Source organism: Leptodactylus fuscus, chromosome 11, assembly GCF_031893055.1.
Source record: "Leptodactylus fuscus isolate aLepFus1 chromosome 11, aLepFus1.hap2, whole genome shotgun sequence".
NCBI classification, from domain to species: domain Eukaryota; kingdom Metazoa; phylum Chordata; class Amphibia; order Anura; family Leptodactylidae; genus Leptodactylus; species Leptodactylus fuscus.
The window spans coordinates 4,544,190-4,570,177 of record NC_134275.1 but is presented as its reverse complement, the minus strand read 5'-3'; the positions used below and the strand labels follow the sequence as shown (position 1 = coordinate 4,570,177).

The window sequence follows — 25,988 nt, the reverse complement described above, 5'->3', positions numbered from 1 at the left end:
TGGATGATTTGTGTCTGAAACTTATTAGAAAATGATATTGCAGAACCTGCTGCTTTGTGTCCTGAGCGTTGGCAGTGGCTGAGCATCAAACTGACGATGCGGCACATAGAAGCTGATCGCAATACAGATTTACAGTAATGCCTATTGAATAGCAATAACCAAAGCCATTAATAAAGGCGACGTCACTCGGCATTCTCGCCACGCTGCTGAGTTCACATATTATTCTCAAGGTCCGAACAGAAATGCACAGACTGCAGATAAAGTGACTGGAAGGAGGTGAAGTGATTTCTAGGCGCTGACCAATGAGTTTTCCATTCCGCGCCAGGAGAATCAGCTCTTTGCAGCTCCGCTGCACACTCGGCTCTCTGAAGGACGTTCTTACATCACTTGTTTGTATTTTTTCTCTAAAAGGTTTTCTTTATTTTGTCTTTCTAATTTTTTTGCCTCAAGGACAGAACGGTTTAAGGAAGGATTTGTGGATGCAACGTGGAACTGGGCTACCGTTACAGAGTCAGTAGTTGTCAGTCAAGGCTTTTACAGGATGGATTTAGGGGCTAGTACATTACGGCTATGGCTATAGGGAGACATTGTGCTGAAACTTTGTAACATGTTTACTTCTCCACTTATCAGGCTGGTTACGTAGAAGTCTATGGAGAGGGGAAGGGGAGGAGGAGGCTGTTATTTGATTTATTGCCCTCTATGCAGGGATAGAGTCTTATTTCCTTATGTGTCATTTACATTGTAGCACTAGCAGTTATTTGAATATCTTTTCAAGAAGCCTCCAAACCCCCCCCCCTACCCTCTCCATAGACTTCCATGTAATCAACCTTAATAATTCAGGTGAATATAAGAAATTATTAAAGAAACATGTTTCCTTCTCCACTTATCAGGCTGGTTATGTAGAAGTCTATGGAGAGAGGAGGGGGAGGAGGAGGCTGTTATCTTATTTATTGCCTTCTATGCAGTGGTAGAGTCTTATCTTCTTGTCCCTTACTCACAATGTGGCACTAGCAGTTATTAGGGTATTTTTTCAAGGAGCCTCCAACCCCCCCCTCTCCTTTCCATAGACCTCCACGTAATTAGCCTGAATAATTCAGGTGAATATAAGACACTCTGTAATATATCTTATTAAAGAAACATGTTTCCTTCTCCACTTATCAGGCTGATTGCATAGAAGTCTATGGAGAGGGGAAGGGGATGAGGAGGCTGTTATTTTATTTATTGCCTTCTATGCAGTGGTAGTCCTATCTCCTTGTCCCTCAGTCACAGTGTAGCATTAGCAGTTATTTGTGTATCTTTTCAAGAAGCCTCCATCCCCCCTCCCCTCTCCATAGACTTCTACGTAATCAGCCTGATAAGTGGAGAAGGAAACATATTTCTTTATTACGATATATTACAAAGTTTCTTACATTCACCTGTATTATTCATTTGTCATACAACTGGAGGCCGTGCTTTAACTATCAAGCTTAAGTCACAGTCCAAATCCAGTGTTGCGTGTAATTTAGTGAAATGCAAGTTTGTATGTAGGTCAGGCCTATAGCTGGGATGGTTTCTAAGGCAGAGTGAGCCGGCTTACATGGCACGTTCTGTGCCACCTATAGCAAAGCTACATGGAAACATTACAAATACAAAGCTTTATTTAATCAAAAACATAAAAGTATACGATACGCGAAAAACAAGTCCATGCAGAGAGGGCGATAAAAAGGTAGAATACGCACAGCCGATGTGTCACATAAAAGTAATCAAATCAATGTACTGTGGGATAGGCAACGCCGAAAGCTATCAAAGTCACATTAACAGTAACAAAGATCGTCCTAATAAAGACGTGTCCTAGAATACAAAAGTAAGATCACGAAGAAAGTACATGGCAAAGACATGAAATAGTTAATATCTTCCGGACCCCCCTCCCCCACCAACATAGTATATCGGCATGCTGCATTAGGTATAGGAATACACAAAGCTGCTCCTGTAGAAGTCTATCTGTGTATAACAGGATTCAGTACAATTCTCTTCCTACAGATCTGCCCAGTTTCTGACCCAGGACATACAGCAAACGGTCTGACGAGTTTTCTATGCCGTGCACAGCTAGAAATCCATAGAGAATAAAAGTGCAAATCAATCACTCCACAGCCTGAGCTGCGGCCATATCTGATCATGCCTTTTTATTTCCATTTACTCCTGTGTCTAAATTACTTTTCATGGCAGTACGTCTTGTCAGTTGCACTTGTTTTTTTGCATTTTTATCAGCCCAGGAGCCTTGGAGAGCCCATAAAGTGACTTAAGGTGTATTGAAAATATATCATAGTGGTGGTTCTGGTGCTGATTTTGCATTAGGGCCCGGGAGCTTCATGTTATAAGTCGGCCATACTGATAATAAGTGGTGAGGACCTGTATAGGTATGGGGTTTCTATAGGAGCTTTATGTTCTGCCTGGGCCATACTGGTAATAAGTGGTGAGGATCTGCACAGGTATGGGGTTTCTATAGGGGCTTCATGTTCTGCCTCGGCCATACTGGTAATAAGTCGGACCTGTATAGGTATGGGGTTTCTATTTCTATAGGAGCTTTAAGTTCTGCCAGGGCCATACTGGTAATAAGTGGTGAGGACCTGTATTTGGTTTCTATAGGAGCTGCCATATTAGCAAACTAGCGACTAGGGACAGCAGGATCTCAATTCATAGGTAATATGGTTCGGCAACGTAACGTATGAAAGGGCTCTAAAGCTATTGTACACATTAGATGTGAAACCTATTGATTTTGTTGGGACCAGCGGATTATCTAATGTATCTGTTCATATTTATTTAGAAAAATTGTCATTTTGCTACAATGTATCGGATGGCCAGTGATACATGGGCTCAGAAAGTCATCAGTCAGCCATAGGACAACATTATTTAATAGCAGTGACGTAGGTTTGGGGTTTATTTAATAGGCAGCAGACTGGGTAATGTATTCATCTATCTCATAAGCTTAGCACTCAGTAAATGGTTTACTCTTGAGTAAAATGCCTGCGTCTGTGCAAGGTGTGAAAAGCTTTGACTAAACATGAGAGCGAGCTCTGGTGAACAGATCCTCCCCGATGTGTGATATTACGCCGCATCTCTGCAGAGGTGACAGCCGTACTTTCCACCACAAATTACTTTAACTTTGACATCTACATAGTTGAGATATTGTATCAGAAATAAACGTGGCAGATTTGTTTGATACATTTATCGATATCGATGGTTCCAGATTAGATTTGTTTGATACATTTATCGATATCGATGGTTCCAGATTAGATTTGTTTGATACATTTATTGATATCGATGGTTCCAGATTAGATTTGTTTGATACATTTATTGATATCGATGGCTCCAGATTAGATTTGTTTGATACATTTATCTATATTACCATTACAGATCATAGAAGAAATGCGATTTCCATTGGACTGTGTAACCCTCAATGATGTATCCAATGGCAAGACTTAAACGGGAGTCCCACAAGTGGTCTAGGGTGGTCCCTGTGCATGTGACAGTCCACATAACATACTATACAGATATAAGCAGTGTACAATACTTCAAACTAACAATATGTGCGTATAAGAATCTAGACGATTATTTCACAAGCTACCCAGTTTATCATCTTGTACTGTAGGTGAATGCGGAGGCTGCGATGACATTTAGGTGTTGACCCTTACCAATGTCCTTCCGCCCAAGGATCTCCCTTCCCAATGTTGCTGCAGGTCTCCAACCAATATTCATCCTGCATCTTCTTACTTAGACCAAGGCTACTGATAATGTCCCCAGGACAGAAACAATCCAAGATAAGGACTAGGCAACAAGTTACTGCTGAAACAAATGTGTCAACATAGTTTTAGGAATTTGTGAATGTTTTAATTTGCATGTAACTGTACAATGGGGCCCCCAGAATGGAGTGACCAACACTGAGTGGGATCTCCTTTCTGGTCTGATCCAATGGGGTCCAATTACTGAGACCCCCAGTGGTCATGACAATCACCTATACAGTAACCTTAGACAATTTTTGCAATCTATAGTACTGAGTAAGAGCGACCTGTTGGGCCCTTAAGGTATTAGGTTCTGTGGGGATAGAAAACTTTTCACAGTGCGCTGGATCAATCTTCTAGATAAGGATCATTTGGCACCCCAATTATTAGCTTTGCAAGGTGGTCAGAATTCGTTGCTCAGCCTTCCATGTTGGCTCTCCATGACGTCACCGAGTCTGCTCTATTCCAGTTCCTTCTGAGCATCAGGAGGGGAGGTAGAGGGGCGATAATTTGACACCCTAATGTGCTCTGCAAAACTAATAATTGGGGCACCGAGGGATGTTTATCTAGGCAGTGAATGTTTAAGGGTCTGTCTGCAACGTTATTGGTAGAGTGTTACAATGCAATGTTCCATTGGTCATGTTGGCTGTCGAGCATGTACCTGAGACGTGAAAGGTGTGAACACTTGTGATATTTTCCTATAGAATAACCATTGTCGTGTTTCTTTTTCTATTTCCAGTTTGTGGCCCAGCCGAACTGTCAGCAGTTACTGGCTACACTGTGGTACGATGGATTCCCAGGTTGGCGCCGGAAGCACTGGGTAGTGAAGCTGTTGACCTGCATCACCATTGGATTGCTTTTTCCTCTGCTTTCTTTGGCCTATTTGATCGCACCCAAGAGCAGGCTGGGACTGTTCATTAAAAAGCCATTCATCAAGTTTATTTGCCACACAGCCTCATATCTCACTTTCCTATTCCTCTTGCTTTTGGCATCCCAGCACATAGTTCGGACTGACTTGCACATGCAAGGACCTCCACCCACTGTGGTTGAGTGGATGATATTACCTTGGGTTCTAGGTAAGTTTCACCTGTTACGTTTTTTATAATGTGACTATTGTAAGAAATTTATTGCACTGAGAACTTTCTGGGAAACTTGTTACTTTGTTACAAGTTGCTCTAAAGATAAGTAATAAAACATCTGCATATGATTTACTGTATAAGGACACTTTTAAAGCTAGTAACATTGTATATGGGTAATATGTTGCACTAGTGACTTGTATCAGAGAATGTATAAAGTAACAAATGTTATCGTCCATAAAAACTTTATTCTTCTATATAAACGATGACCGACTATCTCTAAAGCTGCCATTGGCGTTTGTTTGCTGTTTTCATTAAGATCTTCCTGCAATGTAATGTCTATTGAACTCTCAGACTTCTGTATAACATGGCCATGTTGTATTTCTCTTTCCTGCAAATCGGTGCAGATGGTTTTGTTTAACCAACTCATCATTCCCACCTTCACAGAAATCCATGCACGTTAGTCCAAGTTCAATGATCGAGTTATTGGAGGAATTGCTGATCTGATATGTTGGCTGAAATATCACTGCTGACAAGTAGTTCAGTATGCAGTGATCTCCCAGCGGCAGGGGAGCCAATGACAGCTCGGGAGGTCTTACATTAAGCAAAAGGATAATTGACTTGGCCCCAGACCCTAAAAATTTACCATACAGTACAGCACCTATATATGGACATCGTCACTAATAGTGTAGCATTTACAAATGTACTGATGAATTAATGCAGTTTTGGAGGTTGGCTGGGTGGATATTAATATAGATTTCCAAGGATCTGAAAAAAAACATAATAAACTAATACTGTGAACACAGACACTATAGCACTGAAGAGGTTTCTGCCTGAAGCTCACTTGTTACTCACCAATTGGTACTATTAAAACATGTAAAAGACAATAACTAGTGGTAACTTTGTGCAGTCTAATATTTGGCCTCCATAGTCCCTTCTAGTCGTCCCTTCCGTTAGCTAAGTATATTCAGTAGATGCGAGTATGAGGATATGACGGCACGATCGGACTACACAGGGTTTGTTTGTATTCAGCAACCACAAAGACAAATCGTCTGTGACTGCCCAAGTCACATTTTATGATTATTCTGTTTCCGTCACCAATACTCCCCCCCCCCCCATACTTACCCGTCTTCCTGTCCAGATCTTCTGGCCACGGAGATGACTTCCTTCTATGGGGACGGCTCCTTCTTCTCTTTGACGTCTGCCAGCCCTTACGCAATATGTTGTTATACTAAACTATTTTTTATCTCAATTCTTTGGTGGTGTCTTATAATGATCTCACAATAGTGTTTATTTTCATTACTATGCAGAGTTTTCACTACAGATGCCAAAATGGTCAGTGTAACCTTTACATGTTATGTTACATAGTTACATAGTAGCTGAGGTTGGATGAAGACATCAGTCCATCAAGTCCAACCTATAACCCTACAATCCCCTACAGTGTTGATCCAGGGGAAGGCAAATGTTACATTGTGATGATGTCATAATACAGGGTATAATTTCTATTGTGATAACATTACAACAATGTTTCTATTTGGTTCAGTTTTATTGTATCAATATCACAAAATATTTGTCTTTCTTACTAGTTGTGATGTTTTCTGAATAGTCTCTATATTGGCGTTGTTGTACGGTCATGAAGTCAGAATGGGGACTATATATTAATTATCTTTTAGTGTTATTCTATTGGGATTGTACTACTCTGTGTCTTAGGGAGTGAGTCTGAGTACATAGGCCACTCCCGAGCTCCTCTCCTGTTGGTTATAGATCAGAATCCCCTCTAATAAAATGACTTTATTGGATACATGATAAGTGACCTTTGCTAGGTCGTTGTTATAAATGCAGCCTGTCCATGGGCGATGGTTTGCAATGCTAACTAGTAATCTTCAGAGAAGTTAGCTGTAAAATGTAACAGTGGACGAGCTCAGGACAGACAATGTAAATGACGAATAGCGGAAAGCTTTTATTAGCAGATCCCTGACTGCAGCAAAGACTTAACAATAAGCAAATCATCACATATATCGTCCCATATATTGTCACATATATCGTCACATGCTACTAGTAAAAGAATGCAACATTATCTTAAATGAACATTGTAACTGTAAATCATCTTCTTTATAGGGTTCATATTTTTAGGAGTTCTAGGGTTAGTATATCCAGTAGTAGGGAATAGTCATCCTTAGGGTCCAATGGTTAATATAAGTATTGTCATCGCGTCACATCAGTGTTTGCACTTCTTCCTTATTGTAATGAAATTGCAACAATGTTGCTCTATTTTGTCTATTGTTCTGTATTGGTTCTGTTCTATTCTTCTTATATCTAGTAGCAACTGAAAACAGGTAATTCGCGACGTTCTCGATCATCAATCTTATTTATTGTCTTCAGATGTGGAAGGCTTGATAAACTTTATAATGTGACCTGATATTCTCTTATATTTGGTGGATATTCCTTGGTAAATGGGGCATACATGTACTTGGCTTGTGATCATTTCCTCGGCGTCTCATTAATAATGGACCAAGAGTCTGTTTAGTGATCTGAGCGCTTTAACAAGATAAGGCAAGAAGTGGTTAACAACAGAAAATAAAGGGGAGTTAAGATTTTCCATCGATGAAGTATCGGCTTTACATCTGACGTTTCAAGCAAAATCTTGAGACTTTTTCAGGCTGCGTTCAAACCTTGCAGAAGTGTACACAGATTGGTCCATAGGTGAACGAGTGAATCCCTTGGTGTCAGTTTGTGGTGAAATGTATGCAGTTTTTGCCACCCATGAATTGCCCTCGCGCGCGCACTACTGTAACATGTGAATGGCGCTTTATGGTACACTCAGACTACTGTGCAACGTTCAGGCTGCTACAACTCCAATCCTGAGGAATCCATTATTATGCAGGCTATCCTGTGGACTGCAGCGGAAATTCGATAAAATCTCACTAAACTTTTGCACAGCTTTGGATTTTTGGCAGTATTTGTGTCATTCTCTGCTTTTTTATTCTTTCCCTGTTCCCCCCTCCAATCTCTATTCTTTTGTCAACTTCAGCACACATGACATAACACCATAGCGGTTTTCACCTTAGTCAGTGACCAGCTGGGTGTTAATTTCCTGTGTCTCAATATTGGCCCAGGAAGTAGAGACCAGCAGGGGGCGCAGGAAGCGTCAGAACAGGAGCAGCAGGGTTATGATTATAATTAATTTTTTATACAGTAATGAGCAATTCCTACATATCTGTTTTCATCCAGGCAACCCTTTTAAGGTTAATCCCATACAGACTTCTTTGTTAATGGAGGTCCTATAGAAAGAGATATCTTAAAATAAGTCATTGTTAGGGAATTGCTAGATGAGCAATTCTACAGAGGCTGCTGGCGAAACCTGGAAGGAGGGAATGATAAGACAGTGAGTCCTAAACTGAACCCGTCTCCAGCAGTCCCTGCCTACTTGCCTCACCTACCCTATGTGGTAGAGGACAACTGGGCGACAGTCCCTTCCTATGGTAAAAGTGATAACACAGAATGCAGACAAGACAGTGAGTCCTAAGATGAACCCGTCCCCTGTCCCTGCCTACTTGCCTCACCTACCCTAGGTGTTAGAGGACAACTGGGCAACAGTCCCTTCCTGTGATGTGAGTGATAGCACAGACAAGACGGACAACAACAAACTGGAGGAAAGCTAGCCAAGGGGTCGGAACCAGTCGAGCAGCGAAGTACAGAGTCAGAATCCAAGAGAGTAATCATAAGAAAGGCCAAGGGTCAGAAATATAAATATAAAAAACAGCAAACAGTATAGAGCCAGCACACACAAGGCAATGGCAAGTATTAGGAGGTGGGCTGGACAGATAGTTAAAGGAATCCATCCTGGACTTGATTGATCCGGAGGATTTTCAATCAAAAGCATTAAGTTAACTCCCTACTAGTTAAAGGAACAAAAGCACTGGCTGGTCTGACACACAGCAACGGAGTCTCAGCTGTGCTACAACAAGGATCACAACTGAACAAGCCTCCTGCGCCGAAGATTATGGTGCAGAGCCCCCGAACGAGCAAAGATGTTACATTCATCTAGTAAAATACTCTTCTCAATGTTCTTCTCATCCACATCCTAATATTTTTTTCACCTTTCAAGCCTGTAAGGGTTAAACGATCCCCTGTCCATGGATATAGGCGCTACTAAAGCTCTCTCCGTATCTCAGCACTGCACGAGGGCTGCCCTGTCGCTGGGTATTTGTCTCCCATGATTGATGTGCATATGTTTATTCTCCTCGCTTCGCTCCTCCGAGCTGCATTTCTGTTTATTTGCTTTCCAATGTCAAAAAGACTTATTAATGTGGATCTATGTGCCCGGGCAAACATGGCGCTGACTGATCTGTGTGCACAGCAATGACCTCATGTCTCTGCCACTCACTGACAGTAGTGGTGCTGATGTCTCCTGACAACCTCTCAGCAGATGGGTAGGCAGAGAAGCTTGCACTCTACAAAGTCTGATTTTTTCCCCTGATCTTAGGATACGCGGCTGTTTTGCACCCGGATCGTCTGAATGTCGCCCTGTTCAGTGTAATTACTGTTATTGGTGGTCTCTACACTGAATAGGTTTTACTAGTCACTATTATCACTAAGGAGAACGTTCACGTTTATTTAATGACCTGCAATAACTAATAATAATACTAATCACATATCCAAGGTCTGAGCTCTCCATCCTCGTGTTAATGGACTGATGGCGACAGTTATTCCTGTCCCCTAGAAGTCAATGGAGCGATAGCTGCGAATGTGCACCACCACTCCATTCACTTGGGACATTCAGGGACCCCCATGTTTGCGACCACTTTGGGTTCCAGTGTGCGCACCCTGCGTGATCAGACACTGATCCTCTATCCTATGGATAGCCCAAGTTTAGTGTTATCCCCTGGGGTTCCAATGGTCAGAGCTCCACCGATCAGCAGGTTATCTGCGATAGGGAAGAACATTAAAACTTACAAACAAGCGTTCGTATAAATTCATTATTCTCTATGCTATTCTTCACTGTGTAGTTCTAACATACAATTGATGTTTTTAGTAGTATTTTTGGGATATTACAAATCTCCTGTGTGCAAGCAGGACTTTTCTCTCTGCATTTTTTGTGTGGAAACCACATGGACCCCGTTATAATCTATGGGGTCCGTGGGTTTCCTAAGGTAACTGCTGTTTTATGCAGATAGATTTTTGTTCAGGGGTCCCCAAGCGGACTCCGTAAATGGAAACCCAGGCGCAGATGTGAACCGGGCCTTAGAAAGTCCTCACCTAAAGCTTATAATAACTTATATACAATGGCGCAACTAGGAATGGCGGGGAACCGTGGTGAACCTTTGAAATGGCCCCCCCTGACCGATGCACACAGTATTATGTCCCATAGTGGCCCCTGCACACAGTATTATGTCCCATAGTGGCCCCTGCACACAGTATTATGTCCCATAGTGGCCCCTGCACACAGTATTATGTCCCATAGTGGCCCCTGCACACAGTATTATGTCCCATAGTGGCCTCTGCACACAGTATTATCCCCCATAGTGGCCCCTGCACACAGTATTATGTCCCATAGTGGCCCCTGCACACAGTATTATGTCCCATAGTAGCCCCTGCACACAGTATTATGTCCCATAGTGGCCCCTGCACACAGTATTATACCCCATAGTGGCCCCTGCACACAGTATTATGTCCCATAGTGGCCCCTGCACACAGTATTATACCCCATAGTGGCCCCTGCACACAGTATTATGTCCCATAGTGGCCCCTGCACACAGTATTATACCCCATAGTGGCCCCTGCACACAGTATTATCCCCCATAGTGGCCCCTGCACACAGTATTATACCCCATAGTGGCCCCTGCACACAGTATTATCCCCCATAGTGGCCCCTGCACACAGTATTATCCCCCATAGTGGCCCCTGCACACAGTATTATGTTCCCATAGTGGCCCCTGCACACAGTATTATGTCCCATAGTGGCCCCTGCACACAGTATTATACCCCATAGTGGCCCCTGCACACAGTATATTGTCCCATAGTGGCCCCTGCACACAGTATTATGTTCCCATAGTGGCCCCTGCACACAGTATTATGTCCCCATAGTGGCCCCTGCACACAGTATTATGTCCCATAGTGGTCCCTGCACACAGTATTATGTCCCATAGTGGCCCCTGCACACAGTATTATGTTCCCATAGTGGCCCCTGCACACAGTATTATGTCCCCATAGTGGCCCCTGCACACAGTATTATACCCCATAGTGGCCCCTGCACACAGTATTATGTCCCATAGTGGCCCCTCCACACAGTATTATACCCCATAGTGGCCCCTGCACACAGTATTATCCCCCATAGTGGCCCCTGCACACAGTATTATGTCCCATAGTGGCCCCTGCACACAGTATTATGCCCCATAGTGGCCCCTGCACACAGTATTATGTCCCATAGTGGCCCCTGCACACAGTATTATGTCCCATAGTGGCCCCTGCGCACAGTATTATGTCCCATAGTGGCCCCTGCACACAGTATTATGTCCCATAGTGGCCCCTGCACACAGTATTATGTCCCATAGTGGCCCCTGCACACAGTATTATGTCCCATAGTGGCCCCTGCGCACAGTATTATGTCCCATAGTAGCCCCTGCACACAGTATTATACCCCATAGTGGCCCCTGCACACAGTATTATACCCCATAGTGTCCCCTGCACACAGTATTATGTCCCATAGTGGCCCCTGCACACAGTATTATGTCCCATAGTGGCCCCTGCACACAGTATTATACCCCATAGTGGCCCCTGCACACAGTATTATACCCCATAGTGTCCCCTGCACACAGTATTATGTACCATAGTGGCCCTTGCACACAGTATTATCCCCCATAGTGGCCCCTGCACACAGTATTATGTCCCATAGTGTCCCCTGCACACAGTATTATGTCCCATAGTGGCCCCTGCACACAGTATTATACCCCATAGTGGCCCCTGCACACAGTATTATGTCCCATAGTGGCCCCTGCACACAGTATTATACCCCATAGTGGCCCCTGCACACAGTATTATGTCCCATAGTGGCCCCTGCACACAGTATTATACCCCATAGTGGCCCCTGCACACAGTATTATACCCCATAGTGGCCCCTGCACACAGTATTATCCCCCATAGTGGCCCCTGCACACAGTATTATGTCCCATAGTGGCCCCTGCACACAGTATTATGCTCCATTGTGGACACCCATTAACAATTAGTATAATAATCAGAGACCGAGAGGGGGACAAACATAAACACTGTTACTTACCTATCCCTGTGCTCCCCGCTGTTGGCTATCTTTAATGATATCAGGGACGTCATGCAACCGAGGACCTGCATCGCGACACATAAGGACGCAGGCCCCGTTCATATGACGTATGAGACGTCACACAAGTAGGTCCCGAAGCCTTCGTGGAGCGTGGAGAGGTAAGTAACACTGTTTGTTATGTTCACTTACCTCTCCCGGCCTCCGATCATTATACTTGGGGCTCTGAAAAGACCCCTGAGTATAATAATGATGTTTGCGGGGCCCGCGGTGTCACTTACCGATCCCGGCCCAGCCAGGATCGGTAAGTAAGTAGGGCCCGTTACCGGCTGGAGTAACTCCAGCTGGTAATGGCTTATTTAAAAAAAAAAAAAAAAAAACGGCAGTGGTAGCGGCTGTCGCCGGGCCCCCTGATGTGCCGGGCCCTGTTGCCGCTGCCTCCGCTGCTTCCCCGGTAGTTACGCCCCTGCTTACATACCATGACATGTACAAATTGCTATTTCCTGTTCTATCCTGAACTATAAAAGGATTCCGATCTTAACCTCATTAAACCTCTTTAGGCTAAGGCCCCACGTAGCGAAACATTACATCTTGACAGCGTTTTCCTCTGTAGACTTTCTTCCCTTACTATACCTATATGGAAAGCACCGGCGTTTCTGCAGGTAGAATTACAATGTTGCGATTTTCAAAAAAACAAGTGTTTGAAAATGCAACTGTTGCGTTGGGGATTAGAGATGAGCGAGTACTGTTGGGATCAGCCGATCCGAACAGCACGCACCATAGAAATGAATGGATGCACCTGGTACTTCCGCTTTGACGGCGGCCGGCCGCTTAACCCCCCGCGTGCCGGCTACGTCCATTCATTTCTATGCGAGCGTGCTGTTCAGATCGGCTGATCCGAACAGTACTCGCTCATCTCTATTGGGGATTTTTTTCTGCAATGTGTGGATGGAATTATCCAGAATCCCATTCACTTGCACGGGCTGTAAAACGCAGCATTTTTTTGGCGTTGTGTTCTCACATTGTGCGGCGGGAATGAAATAGAATTCAGACCTTCTCTTGACCTTGTTCTCCTGTTTGGCTGAATCGGCACAGCATCCTACTGGGGCGCCCCAAAATCACATGGAAAGCCTTCAATATATCAACAAACCCTTATAGGTCCTGTATGTTTGGGTCCTATAGGATGAAGTCCTAATTCCCGAGCTCTCTGTATGGCAGAATATTAGACACGTAGTTTATGGAATCCATCATCACATCGCACATTACACATCGCACATTACACAACATTACACAACATTACACATCGCACATTACACCTTATTAAATGAATTCATTTAGTAACCTAAAAAGCGATAAAAAATCAATTGGAACAAGCTCTTTCATTTTTATACTTTCGTCAAACGTCTCGCCGTATCTCTCCATCTGGCGTATTTATGGAGGACGCGAGTGGAGCGGCTGCTGCTTAATTGATTTCTAGATTTTCATCCTCTTTATGTTATAATTTGAACAAATGGGAATATTCAGGTTACCTATCAGTTCTCTTCTGAGATAAAAGGTATAAAATGCAACAACAAACGCCGTCCTAACCGGAGAAGTACGCAGCCCTACAGCTACAGATCAATACGTCTTGGAATGCAATCCACGCCGTGTCGGCCATCTGGTGATAATGACCCGTGGTGGGTGTTATGTGGCGACACTACAGATGACACAATCCATAGAAAATAGCTGCAATCCTTTCTGTAGCTCCTGACACAGACTGTACAGACCGCAGATCCGTTCTCTCGCACCTTACCGTCCTTAGTAACTCTTTTTAATGTTATTCTTGGCGTTTACGAATCCGTAGAACTGATATAAGACCCCGGAACATTCAGTTACAGTTACGTTTCGTTGGCAATTATTCTCCTTTCCTTAGATTTTCCTGTTTTTTCAGGGCTCCTCTTATTGCCGTAGTATTTGTCATCTTGAATTAAGTTTTTTCCAAAAGTGACAACCGATTGTCACTTTGTCAGGCGCCGAATCAATAACAACGAGACAGATTTATCATTGGAGGATGAGAATGAATCCCTTTTTGTAAGGATTTATGTTATGATAATAATAACCTATGCCATATATCCGCTATTAACATGGCTTTAGGCGAAATATTAAGGTGCGGAGTCAAATCCTTTGTAGTCAGGCGACTATTCTGCTGGATTCTATGGAAAGGAGATGTTTCATAGGCTTGGCTATAAGGATCTGATCGATGCCAGACCCATGGATGATATTTGGATGGAGCAATGGTCGCGTAGAATCCGTAGTGTAGTATCCATAGAATAAAAGCTCCTGATATATACAATGAATATCGTCATAGGACGGCTAGCTAAGTAGCTGCGATACAGATTGTGTATTCCTAGTAATGGATAGCGATGTAATAGGTTGTAAATTGCTGGTTTATATTTCATACAAACTATGAGACTGAAATACTAAGGATAATACGTTATCAAGCATCTTGGATGCATGCAAGGAAACTTTAAGGATAAGCAATGAAATCCTTCTGTTCTGCAAAGAGTTCTATGTGAATGAATGTAGAAAATAGTAGCAAATGGCACGGAGCCTGGGGTAACCTGAACGGGGTCTGGGATAACTTGAACGGGGTCTGGGGTAAACTGAATGGGGATTGGGGTAACCTGAACGGGGTCTGGGGTAACCTGAACGGGGTAACCATTGAGATGCTTTTGGACCTTATAAGCCGCCTTTGGATCTTTAAATATGTTTACAAACCTCATGTGTTGCACTATATAGCATTGTATCAGGACAACATCTGGTGGTAGACCCCCTTTACAGAGAGGTTAAGCAATCCCAAACTCCCTTCACATGCACTAAGGTGCGTCTCCATCATACACCATAAAATAACCCCCTATACGTTCTTGACCCCCGGACGCATTATTGTGATCCCTGATGATGTATCGGCTGCTATATTGTCATAGACAACAGATAATACTATTAAAGGAGTTGGCCACTTTCAGACCAATATTGACAAACAAATGTACAATAAAAAGATATACAATTTTCCAATATACTTTCTGTATCAATTCCTCACGGTTCTCTAGATCTCTGCTTGCTGTCATTCATTCTGTTACTTCTAGTGGATAAAAGTCTGACCATGGTCATGTGATTTACTGTCCATGGTCATGTGATTTACTGTCCATGGTCATGTGATTTACTGTCCATGGTCATGTGATTTACTGTCCATGGTCATGTGATGAGCACACAGGTTCACAGCTGATTACCAGGCAGATGTCTGATTACTGTGCTGTGACTATAACGAGCGGCACCTGTGTCCTCATCACATGACCATGGACCATAAATCACATGACCTTGGTCAGAGTTTTATCCATTTTATCCACTAGAAGTAACAGAATGAATGACAGCAAGCAGAGATCTAGAAAACTATGAGGAATTGATACAGAAAGTATATTGGAAAATTGTGTATCTTTTTATTGTACATTTGTTTGTCAATATTGGTCTGAAAGTGGCCAACCCCTTTAATGTCTGTCGATGGTAAACTAGACCACCCAAGATCTCTAGGGAGACTAATCCAAAAATCACCCGTCATCATCGCCACCATAGACCACCAGAAGGATTGCTTATTAACCCTTAATAATCTAGGAAACCAGAAATATTACTAGGAATATACAAGGTTAAAGACTAGCACGGCACCAATATCAACTTTCTGCTTTATATTGGCCCCATCGTGTGCAGGATGAAGTAACTCCTTTCCATTGTTGCCCTCAGTAATCTTTCTATTGCAGCAAAGTATAAAAAGCCGCCATATATAAATATGAATATGGAAGGGGCAGTTACATGGTTATAAGCCTCCGCTTACAGTCTCCAGTCACCCAGATCTCCTGCAAGGTTCTGGTGCAAGAGCAGAGCGGTGCCAGAGTTACCGGAGATCGGGGAGTGTCAGAAAGCTGATCAGTGAACTCCAAGTCTTATCTACCCCTTACTGATCTCCTACAAGCACCGCCGCTCTCGTGTTGTGCCGAGACTTTCATGATGATGATAGATAATAATCATCATGATAATAAATATCCGGCGCAGAAGGAGAGCGGCAATGTTTGTAGGAAATCTGGAAGAGGGATTAGCAGCAGCTGAGGGTGGAGGACGGAGGACTGGGAGGCTGGAGACTATTTGTATGTAAATACGGAAGATGATACAATTGCCGCTATTTACTGGTACATCATAGGAGATTGCAGCAAATTGGTCGTCTATGATTACATACTGCTTTGTATCGGATGTTCCAAGTAACACACATCATATATCAAGTATATAACTGAGGATACATCACAGCACCATCAGTTCTTTATTTTATCTTTTATTACTTTTCTGTGTTACTTTCTCTGCATTTCACTCCAGCCATGTTACAGAGTGGTTTACTTCAATGATACGATGAGTATTCTCTATGTGTATTAAGCCGTATAATGTAACAGCGTGTGTAGAGTTCTGTGGCACGGATCTGGTCTTTCACTTCTCTATGCATTGCTATAAAAGATGGGCACATCAGCAAGCAGTTTGTCTATCTAGTAAATGTCTTCCAATGTTGTAATGGAACTAATAATCTGCCATTAAGAAGCTCCATGTCAGGCACAGAGGAAGTCGTGGAGACATGATCAGTGTCTTTCCTGCATTGTCTAATTTACAGATCACTATCTGTAGTCATGTACTAGCCAGTTGTCATTAGATTTTCTTTACCTCTAGCCTCCACAGGTTAGACACAAACTATAAGGGAATTGCTAGTTGAGCAATTCTCCAGTACTGCTGCTGAAACCAGGGAGGAAGGGGAAGACAGAGACAGTGAGTCCTAAACGCAACCCAGCCCCTGTCCCTGCCTACTTGCCACAACTGTCCTAATGGCAGGGACAACTGGGCGACAGTCCCTTCTCTGAATAAGTGATACACAGAACAGGACAAGACAAACAACACAGAAGAGGAGTCAGCAAGCCAAGGGTCAAAGCCAGAGAGTCAAAGCAGTACAAAATCGCAATCCAAAAGAGTAGTCACAAGAAAAGCCAAAGGTCAGAAGTCAGTGAGTACAATACAATAAAAGCAAGGAGAAAGCTTAACAAGGACAAGGTCACAATAGCCAGCAAACCTGTCTATAGGAAGTCCAGAACCTGCCCCAGACTTTATTGGTAGATCAGCTATCAATCACACAGGTAAGGCGAAGATGAACTATTAGAGGAGCAAACCAAGGAGAAGTAGATAGGTGTGGTGAAAAATCAATTACAGAGATGAGAGAATAAGACAATGTTCAGACAGGGCAACAAGAACCTAAAGCAGGAAACCATAACTGAGCACGCCTCCTGCAGCGCAGGTACAAGCGGAGGGTGGCGCAGAGATCCGAACAGCCGAGACCCCAACAGGCCGAGACCTTATACGAACAATGTATTTCCTGTTGCTACAAACACAATTGTTACGAGAAACGATATTTTGAAACAAAGGATGGAACGCCGAAATGGATTGAACATTCTGGGTCATGATCTGAAATAACTGGGCAGTATGAATAGCGCCATCCAGCGTTGAGTTGTATCTACACTGCCTGGAGCGATCTCTCTCACGGCTCCCACGCTTGTACCTTTATTATTTCTTTGATACCTTGCCTCTATCTACGATCTGTTATTTTCCTTCAGCTTTTGTTATTTCTTTTTGCTCTCACATCTCTCGGGCTAAAAGTTCAACTTGCAAATTACAACCCTGAGTCGCATTCAGCGGGGATCTTATGATGTTCAAAAGTAGCCGGAGTTCTTGTAGACATCTGAGCCATCGTGGTGCGATATGTAACTCCCGTTGGCTCGAACGAGTTCTCTGTAAGCTTTTGTCTAATTCTCTGTGACATGAGAGGTGATCATTTAATGCGAGAGAATAATAGTAGTACTTGTACAGCACCTTATGTATAGATACAGTCCGTACAGGGACGTTCCGCTGGTACAAACTTGACATTTTGTATTCTTTAATGCAATAACCATTGGTAATGCAATAAATTAGATGTAGAAATGAGAATAAAAATTACCATAAATGAAATGTATCTCCGGCTTACAAGTGGTTCAGTGCAACCGTAGAAGGATTTATCTGCAGTCTGTTCGATTTTTCGGCATGAAGGTTCTGATTGTTTATCGTCAAATATGCAAAAAATAACATTGAATATTCTATTCCATTTATTTGATAATAAGTAGACCATACTAGGAACCTATGTTACTCAATAATGATATAGTCATAGTATTAGGTTATTTCTGTTTTTAAGTCTTTTAACCCTCTACTTATGCCAATCGTATCCTTATATCTGACTGTTTTACTTTTCTTATTGACAGGTTTTATTTGGGGAGAAATAAAAGAGATGTGGGACGGGGGATTCAATGAATATGTTCATGACTGGTGGAACCTCATGGATTTTGCAATGAACTCCCTTTACCTTGCGACCATCTCCCTTAAAATCGTTGCGTATGTGAAGGTAAGAATTGAACGGTCGTGTATACAGTAGACGGTTCTGGATATTCTCAGTCTCCATTGATTTGTATTGGGTAAATAATGTTGCAGTTTAGAAATCGGTGCAAAATTTTCAAAAACAGATGTAAAATTCCATCTTTGCATTGCATTGCTTTATGTCCTCTGTGATATATCCCTAATATATAATTGTGTGAATGAGGCCAATGAGTGATAATGACCAAGGTATGAGACTTATCTCTTCCACCATCGGACTACCTGTTACCTTGCTCAGTGCTTTACTTGTAATCTGTGTTACTAATCCAGGTTGGGATCTACTTGTTGTTTTGACCTTGTATAGTAAGACCTGCTGAGATAAGTCAAATGCAAGCCCTTCAATGCAAGTAAAAGATGACATTTCCCCAGGCACAAGGGCGATGCTACCATTGATTAAATTCACCATTTGGCACAAGCCGTAGGACAGTTTCTGTGTGACTCAGCCTGGATAATTTACAGCTTGTTCCTGTATTTATTCCCTCAGTACAACGGCTCACGGCCAAGAGAGGAATGGGATATGTGGCACCCAACGTTAATTGCCGAAGCGCTCTTTGCAATATCCAATATCCTGAGCTCCCTGCGCCTCATCTCACTGTTCACGGCAAACTCCCATCTCGGCCCTCTACAGATCTCACTGGGACGGATGCTGCTGGACATTCTCAAATTCCTCTTTATCTACTGCTTGGTGCTTTTGGCTTTCGCCAATGGACTAAACCAACTCTACTTTTATTACGAGACCAGTGCCTCTGAGGAACCTAACAACTGCAAAGGAATACGCTGTGAAAAACAGAACAACGCCTTCTCCACGTAAGACCAGCCCTGTCCTCCCAATGTATTCCTCGTGATACATTTCTATCAGCCATAATTCTTACGCTACAATCTGTCATTCCCCGGCCGATCGTGATTTATGTAAGGGAGACGCTAAAGGGGCTTTAGGAAACCTCCGTTATCAATCATTACTCCTCTACATCAGGGACATTGATAGATTTTACACTGACATATAGGTAAAGAAATGATTGCAGAATTACAGGAAGAAAAGGTCACGGTAAAAGCAAAGACGTGGCCCCTAATTGTGAATACTGAACGGCTCTATCTAGAAGAACCAAACGCTACAGAGATGGTAAAGGGAACGTCACGCTGATCATGGCGTCTGCTCTGTAGGGAGAATGTATACAGGAGGAGTAACGGAGACAATTCACCTAGATCTATGTAGGGAATATTCAATGTAATGTGTAAGGGCGGGTTCACAACTGCGCCCGGTCTCCGCTTTAGGCAATAGGGCGAGTTTCCGTCTTCTGCCCTGAGAAACTGGACAGGGGATGGAAACCCGATATTCAGTTTTCAAACCCATTCGCTTGAAAGGGTTTGCAAAGTGACCGCCCGTGAGCATTTTGTGCCTGTCTGCGGCGAAACTGTTTTTTTTTAACTGGACACAAAGTCGGACATGCCGGATTTTGTGTCCCTTCTGTCCAGGTTCTCGGGACAGAAGACAGCAGGATTGCCTAAAGCAGACACGGGCGCAGGTGTGAACCCGCTCTAATTCATTCATGATCCCTACTCTATATACGCTTAGGAGTCTTGTAGGCTCATGGTCATAAACATTAGGTTTTAAGCTCATTCACATATAGGAATTTGATGCTGATTTGTAAGATTTTGCCTCCCATTGTTTTCTATGGAAGGCAGAGATTGCAGCAGGATGCAGCGGATACCAGGGCTGATTCAGTCGTGGACTCTACAGCTCGGGACTCTCCTCTTATTAGTCCTATTCACCTTGCCTTACTTGGTGGTCTACCGAACTGCAATGGAAAGCCGATCCCCTGCTGGAATTCCTCTTCATTTTCCGCCATGTGACCGGCCCTTTAGACTTCTATATTCTCCTAGAAGGAAGTTCATCAATTGTTAGTTGTGCATTAAACTGTTCCAAACACATAAAATAAAATGAACACTCCGACTAACATTTGTTTACCCCAAACACAGAATTTTCTAATATAACAATATACAAGAAGTGACATTTGTGGTGTCATACGGAGACGTATAACTAGTAACTATGAATAAAGCAGTCGGGAACCGTATAGCGGAGGCCATTGTGGCCCCAATAATAAGATGGTAGAGCCTCTTGTGCCCTCTCTATAATACAACCCTGCATAAGCAAACTAGACCTAATGAATAGCCATTAATTAAACTTTTTAATGGGTCCCATGAAAATTCAACATAATGTACAGTACTGTGCAAAAGTTTTAGACATGTCATGGAAAAGATCTTGCAAAGTAAGGATGCTTTCAAAACCAGAAGTGTTAATACTTTATTTTGGTCAATTAAGAAAATTAAGCAAATGAACAAAAGAGAAAAGTAAATCCCATCAATGGTGTGACCGCACTTTGCTTTCCGTCAATGTATTAATAGGTTCCAAACATGTTAGAGAGCTAAGCCCAGATCTTCTGTGTATGTAGGCTTGCTCCAATCCATCTATATCTTTGTATAATTCCAGACAGACTGGATAATGTTGAGATCAGGGCTCTGCGGGGGCCGGATCATCACTTCCAGGACTCCTCCTCCAAAGGGAGGTCTCACCAGATATTGATGGAATTTAGATTTCTCATTTGTTCATTCACATTGACAGAATTAGACTAATTAACACTTATGAAAGTGTCCTTACTTTTTTTGTGCCTGCCTAAAACTTTTAGCAACAAAAAAACAAAAGAGAATCGTTGTGACCTGAGCACTGTATGGACACAGTATAATGGACACAGCGTACTGGTTCTCCGCCGGGTATATTAGCTGCAGTAAGATCCATTTTAGCGTCATTCCATGGGCTGTGAAGGTCAATGCGTTATATACCCCCTCCCCGCTATGGCACCACTGTATATCTCACACGTCTCGCAACGGTGTAGCATCATCCCGGCAAACATTGCAGAAGGCAAGCAGTTTATCAAGGCTTTTGTAGACAGTGTCTGATTTATTGTAGCTAAACTGCTCCTGGCTCCTCATTTGGCTGACAAACGGCTACAATGTTAATAGAAATGACATCTAAGGCATTATCTATGGCGGCCGCATAGAATTTATTTTCATGGCCTCATTTGCACAGGATACGACGATCCGTAATCATATAACGTGGACGTGGTGATAGAGAACACAGGATAAAAATATTCCATGTCGGAGTGAGTAATAAGGAGGAACGTGGAAGGGAGTGAGTCCAGCAAGCCAGGGCCATTGTAACACATTAGTGGGTCCTGTTCCAAAGATTTATATGTGCACCCCCCCACACACACACATAATGTAATGTCCCCTCAACTAGTCCCCCCACCCCCTCAGGGACCATTCAATACGTATAAGTTATATTGACCCCATATAGTGTACCCATGGAGTTTGCTGTAGGCTCTGGTTTTGGCTCATCGCACCTTCCTACCACCGACATCATAAGAGTAGGAGTCTGTAAGTGCCGCCTGTACGTGCTCATTCACATATATAATACTAATGGAGTGAATGGAGCAGTGGCATATACACATACATACACATACGTGTGCACACATATTCACACACACACACACATATATGTGCACACATACTGTACATACATGCACACACACATACGTGCACACATATATATGCACACACACTGTATATACATGCACACACATATACACATACGTGCACAAACATATGCACACACATACATGTGCACACATACTATACATACATGCACACACATACATACATTCACACACACACATATGTGCACACACATATGCACACACGCTGTGCATACATGCACACACATACATACATTCACACACACACATATACACATACGTGCACACACATATGCACACACATACATGTGCACACATACTGTACATACATGCACACACATATACATATATGCACACACATATACAAACATGCACACATGCATACACACACATATACACACACACACATATATATTAACAACATTCACATCAAATTATTTCCCTATAAATGATAAAACTTCTGGGATTTCGGAGTCGCTGGTGAGACTTTGGCGCGGCGGCTTCATTTGTATAGATCCCTTCACTTGAGACATGATTGGTAACATAAACAAGCCTTTCACGCTCTGAATAGACGAGGGGTTAAGCGGCGCTCATTCAGCGTGTACAGACACAGGCACAATCCTGCCAAATGATGTTCTCTCCTTTAAATGGCTATGAAATAAGATGACGCAGGAAATCTCCACAGACCTTTGTCACTTTAGCTTGCAGTTTCCAAGGAGAAGACGTCCATGCTGACAAGTGAACTCTGCTTCCAAATCTGCACCATCACAAACTGTTCCTAGCAAACACAACACAAAATCTCATCCTAAAGCAAGGCAGCTCCATAGAGTACTAAGAGAGAATGGCAGGGCGCTCACCCGTGACAGGCAGGAGGGTGCTGAGCTCGCAGTCTTACTAAGTTACTTGCTGCAGCAGTATATTCTTCCAGACATCTAGGTTATGGCAGTGCGCAGGTGTAAGCGATGCAATTCACTGCAGTATCTGCACACAATGTCTGGTCAGTCTCAAAGAAGACCTTCACCACCTCCACCAACTCTGACTCTACATCCTGAATAGTTCTGGTACACTTGGAATTTGTTCTCTAGCCCCCACCGTTCCTGAACAATCAATGTTAGTTTTAGCAGCCAACATACTAATTAGATTCTCTACTGCCAAGTGGGCCGTCCTGAAGGGAACAGACAGCCTGGGACTGCCCACCTGACACATGACCTAATTAGTATATAGGGTGAGGAAAGTAACAGCACTGATTGCTCAGGAATGGTGGGGGCTAGAGGAAAAATTCCAACTGCGCTGAAATCAGTGGAAGAGTTGGGGGTAATAGAGATGGTGAAAGGTCCTCTTTAATGAAGTTAAGAATTGGAATTCTTAGCGTTAGATCATCCACCTAAATAAAAGGTGATATTATGGCTGAATCACATGTCCACCTGTACTATTCACGAGTGCAAAGTCTGCTGAGCTGTCCATGACTATATAAACCAGACACTATACAGTAAAGTTACAGGCCCATTGAATTCAGGGTGTAGGGAAGCCATGTGTGTGTACATAGACTTGCTGACTGTTTCCAAGTGGATACAACATTACTCAATCTGGGCAATGTTCTCTAAACAAGCCTGTAATTCCAACTGATGCATTATAGCAAACTATCAGAAGGTTGTAAGAAACGGCTGTATTTAACTTGTATAGCATGACAGTAAGGGCGGGTTCATACTGCCGTTATTAATGTCTGTTGCTGTCGCCTGTCATAGGATACAATGGACATTATCGGCCATGCAATAGAAGGGGCTCCATCTGCTTCAGTCATTTCATGTACATTGTTCTCATCCAGTGGTGGATCAGAGCAATGGACTATAATAACAGTAGTAAACCTATGCCAAATCTCATATAGTCAAGAATACTGAGCCCATGCCAGGTCCTTCTGAGGATCATCTGCTGTTCTACAAGGCCCGTCCAATGATGAATACTTCACTTCACTTCCAAAGCAATAAAAATGTTACATGCATTAGGCAAGATACGAGTTGTCAGGAAGAAAAACATGTTGTGCCTGTTAGAACTTGCCGTCTATATTAAGCAGATGAGTGTCCCGACACTTCTGACCCTCTTGCTTATTTTGGAACCACATTATAATTCATCCGCACACCTCAGTCCATAAGGATTTGAAGCAAATTTATCTCCATGAACTAGTTAAGCGTCATTTTGTTCCCAATGAGTTCTTGTTACGTTTTCCTTATGAAAAGAGAACTTCACTAATAACAGTATGTGATATGGAAAATAACTCTACCTATGGACTGGTACTGAAAGATTACGAAATAATAGGTCACATGTCTATAGCTCTCTAATAAAGAGTATAGATCTGTCCTTCCTTACCGTTCCTCTTGGCTGGACATGTCGGAATACAGTCTGTGTGTTATAAGATGACTAGCTTTTCAAGACAATACCATTTTAGAATATTCTGTTTACGAGATGTTATAGGTGTTTTTAAAGCAAATTCAAAGTGAAGGTCAAGGAGGACATATCTGTATATGCCGGGAGGTAAAATATACTAAAAGAACAATGTGAGTGAGAGAGAAACAGAGACAGAGACAGATAGATACATTTCATCTGCTGAAAGTTCCGTGACTAGTAACTTACAATAACCCTGAATTTTATCTCCTTCTTCCCACGTTGCAGCCTTTTTGAGACCCTGCAATCTTTGTTCTGGTCAGTGTTTGGTCTCCTGAACCTGTATGTCACCAATGTCAAAGCCCGTCACGAGTTCACAGAATTTGTTGGTGCCACAATGTTTGGAACGTACAACGTGATCTCCTTGGTTGTGTTACTCAATATGTTGATAGCCATGATGAACAACTCCTACCAGCTGATTGCCGTGAGTACCATGGGGTTTTATTTCATCCTACTAATTTCTGGAAGGAGGCAATAGCTAGATCTCATAGGCACAGCAAGGTTACATAGTAGATGAGGTTGGATGAAGACCTCAGTCCATCAAGTCCAACCTATAACCCTACAATCCCAAAGCCCTGTATAAACTGTATCGTGTTGTTTACTTTCCCTTTTAGCATACAAGAGTTGATCCTCAACTTTAAGATTTGCACAAGGTGATGCCCACTCTTTTACATATGTAGGACCCATTCTCCAGATCGCTGCGGTACCCAACGGTCGACCCCAAGCAATGTAAATAGAAGATGTGTTTTTAATGGGATAACACTTTCCCCTATCCACAGTTTGTGTCTTATTGCCTGTGATCCATAAGCTGGGACCTGTACTGATCATAAGATCAGGGATCTCTCACCCACCCTGGTTGTGCATGCAGGGCTGCTGAACATAGCCAAGCGGACATGTTGGACTGCCAGAGGATGGTGGATAAGAACCCAACTCTTGTTCAAAAACTCAAGTATTCCCATGGTGTTGGGGTAGAAATATAATGTTTCCTTGATATTCGGAAATATTCATTCACTGCCGTTATTGAGCAGGTCAAGTTTCAGTCATAGTAATACGCAACGTTTAGACTGCCCCTAGTGGGCTATTAGGAAATCAGGGCATGAAGCAGATTCTCCTAATGGTCTAATTCTCATCTTCATTTATCTCAAGTGAGCGCTGACATTTACCGATAGCAAAGCCAGTAATGAAATTCTGTCCCTTTCAAAACTGACATTTCCAAACTTTACGTTAATAGAATTTTTTGTTGATGCGGAGTTGCGGACATTATGTGCTCCGGGATGGCCCCTATGACTGCCAAGCCTCAGACAGAAGGAATATTAGCACTGGACATGTTAGAGATCAGTTTTTAATACAGTATCTTATATTGATATATCGATCATTGACATTCCCTCGCTTGCCA

General features: G+C 42.8%; 1 protein-coding gene across 1 annotated transcript in view; it reads left to right on the top strand.

Moving 5' to 3' along the window:
* TRPC5 (transient receptor potential cation channel subfamily C member 5) overlaps positions 1-25,988 on the top strand; it is a 152,262-nt gene that overhangs the window by 107,281 nt on the left and 18,993 nt on the right. Inside the window, exons 4-7 of the mRNA XM_075259424.1 lie at positions 4,498-4,834; positions 18,455-18,594; positions 19,108-19,430; positions 24,821-25,016. Coding sequence (XP_075115525.1) covers positions 4,498-4,834; positions 18,455-18,594; positions 19,108-19,430; positions 24,821-25,016 — 996 coding nt within the window. The remainder of the gene's footprint in view (positions 1-4,497; positions 4,835-18,454; positions 18,595-19,107; positions 19,431-24,820; positions 25,017-25,988) is intronic.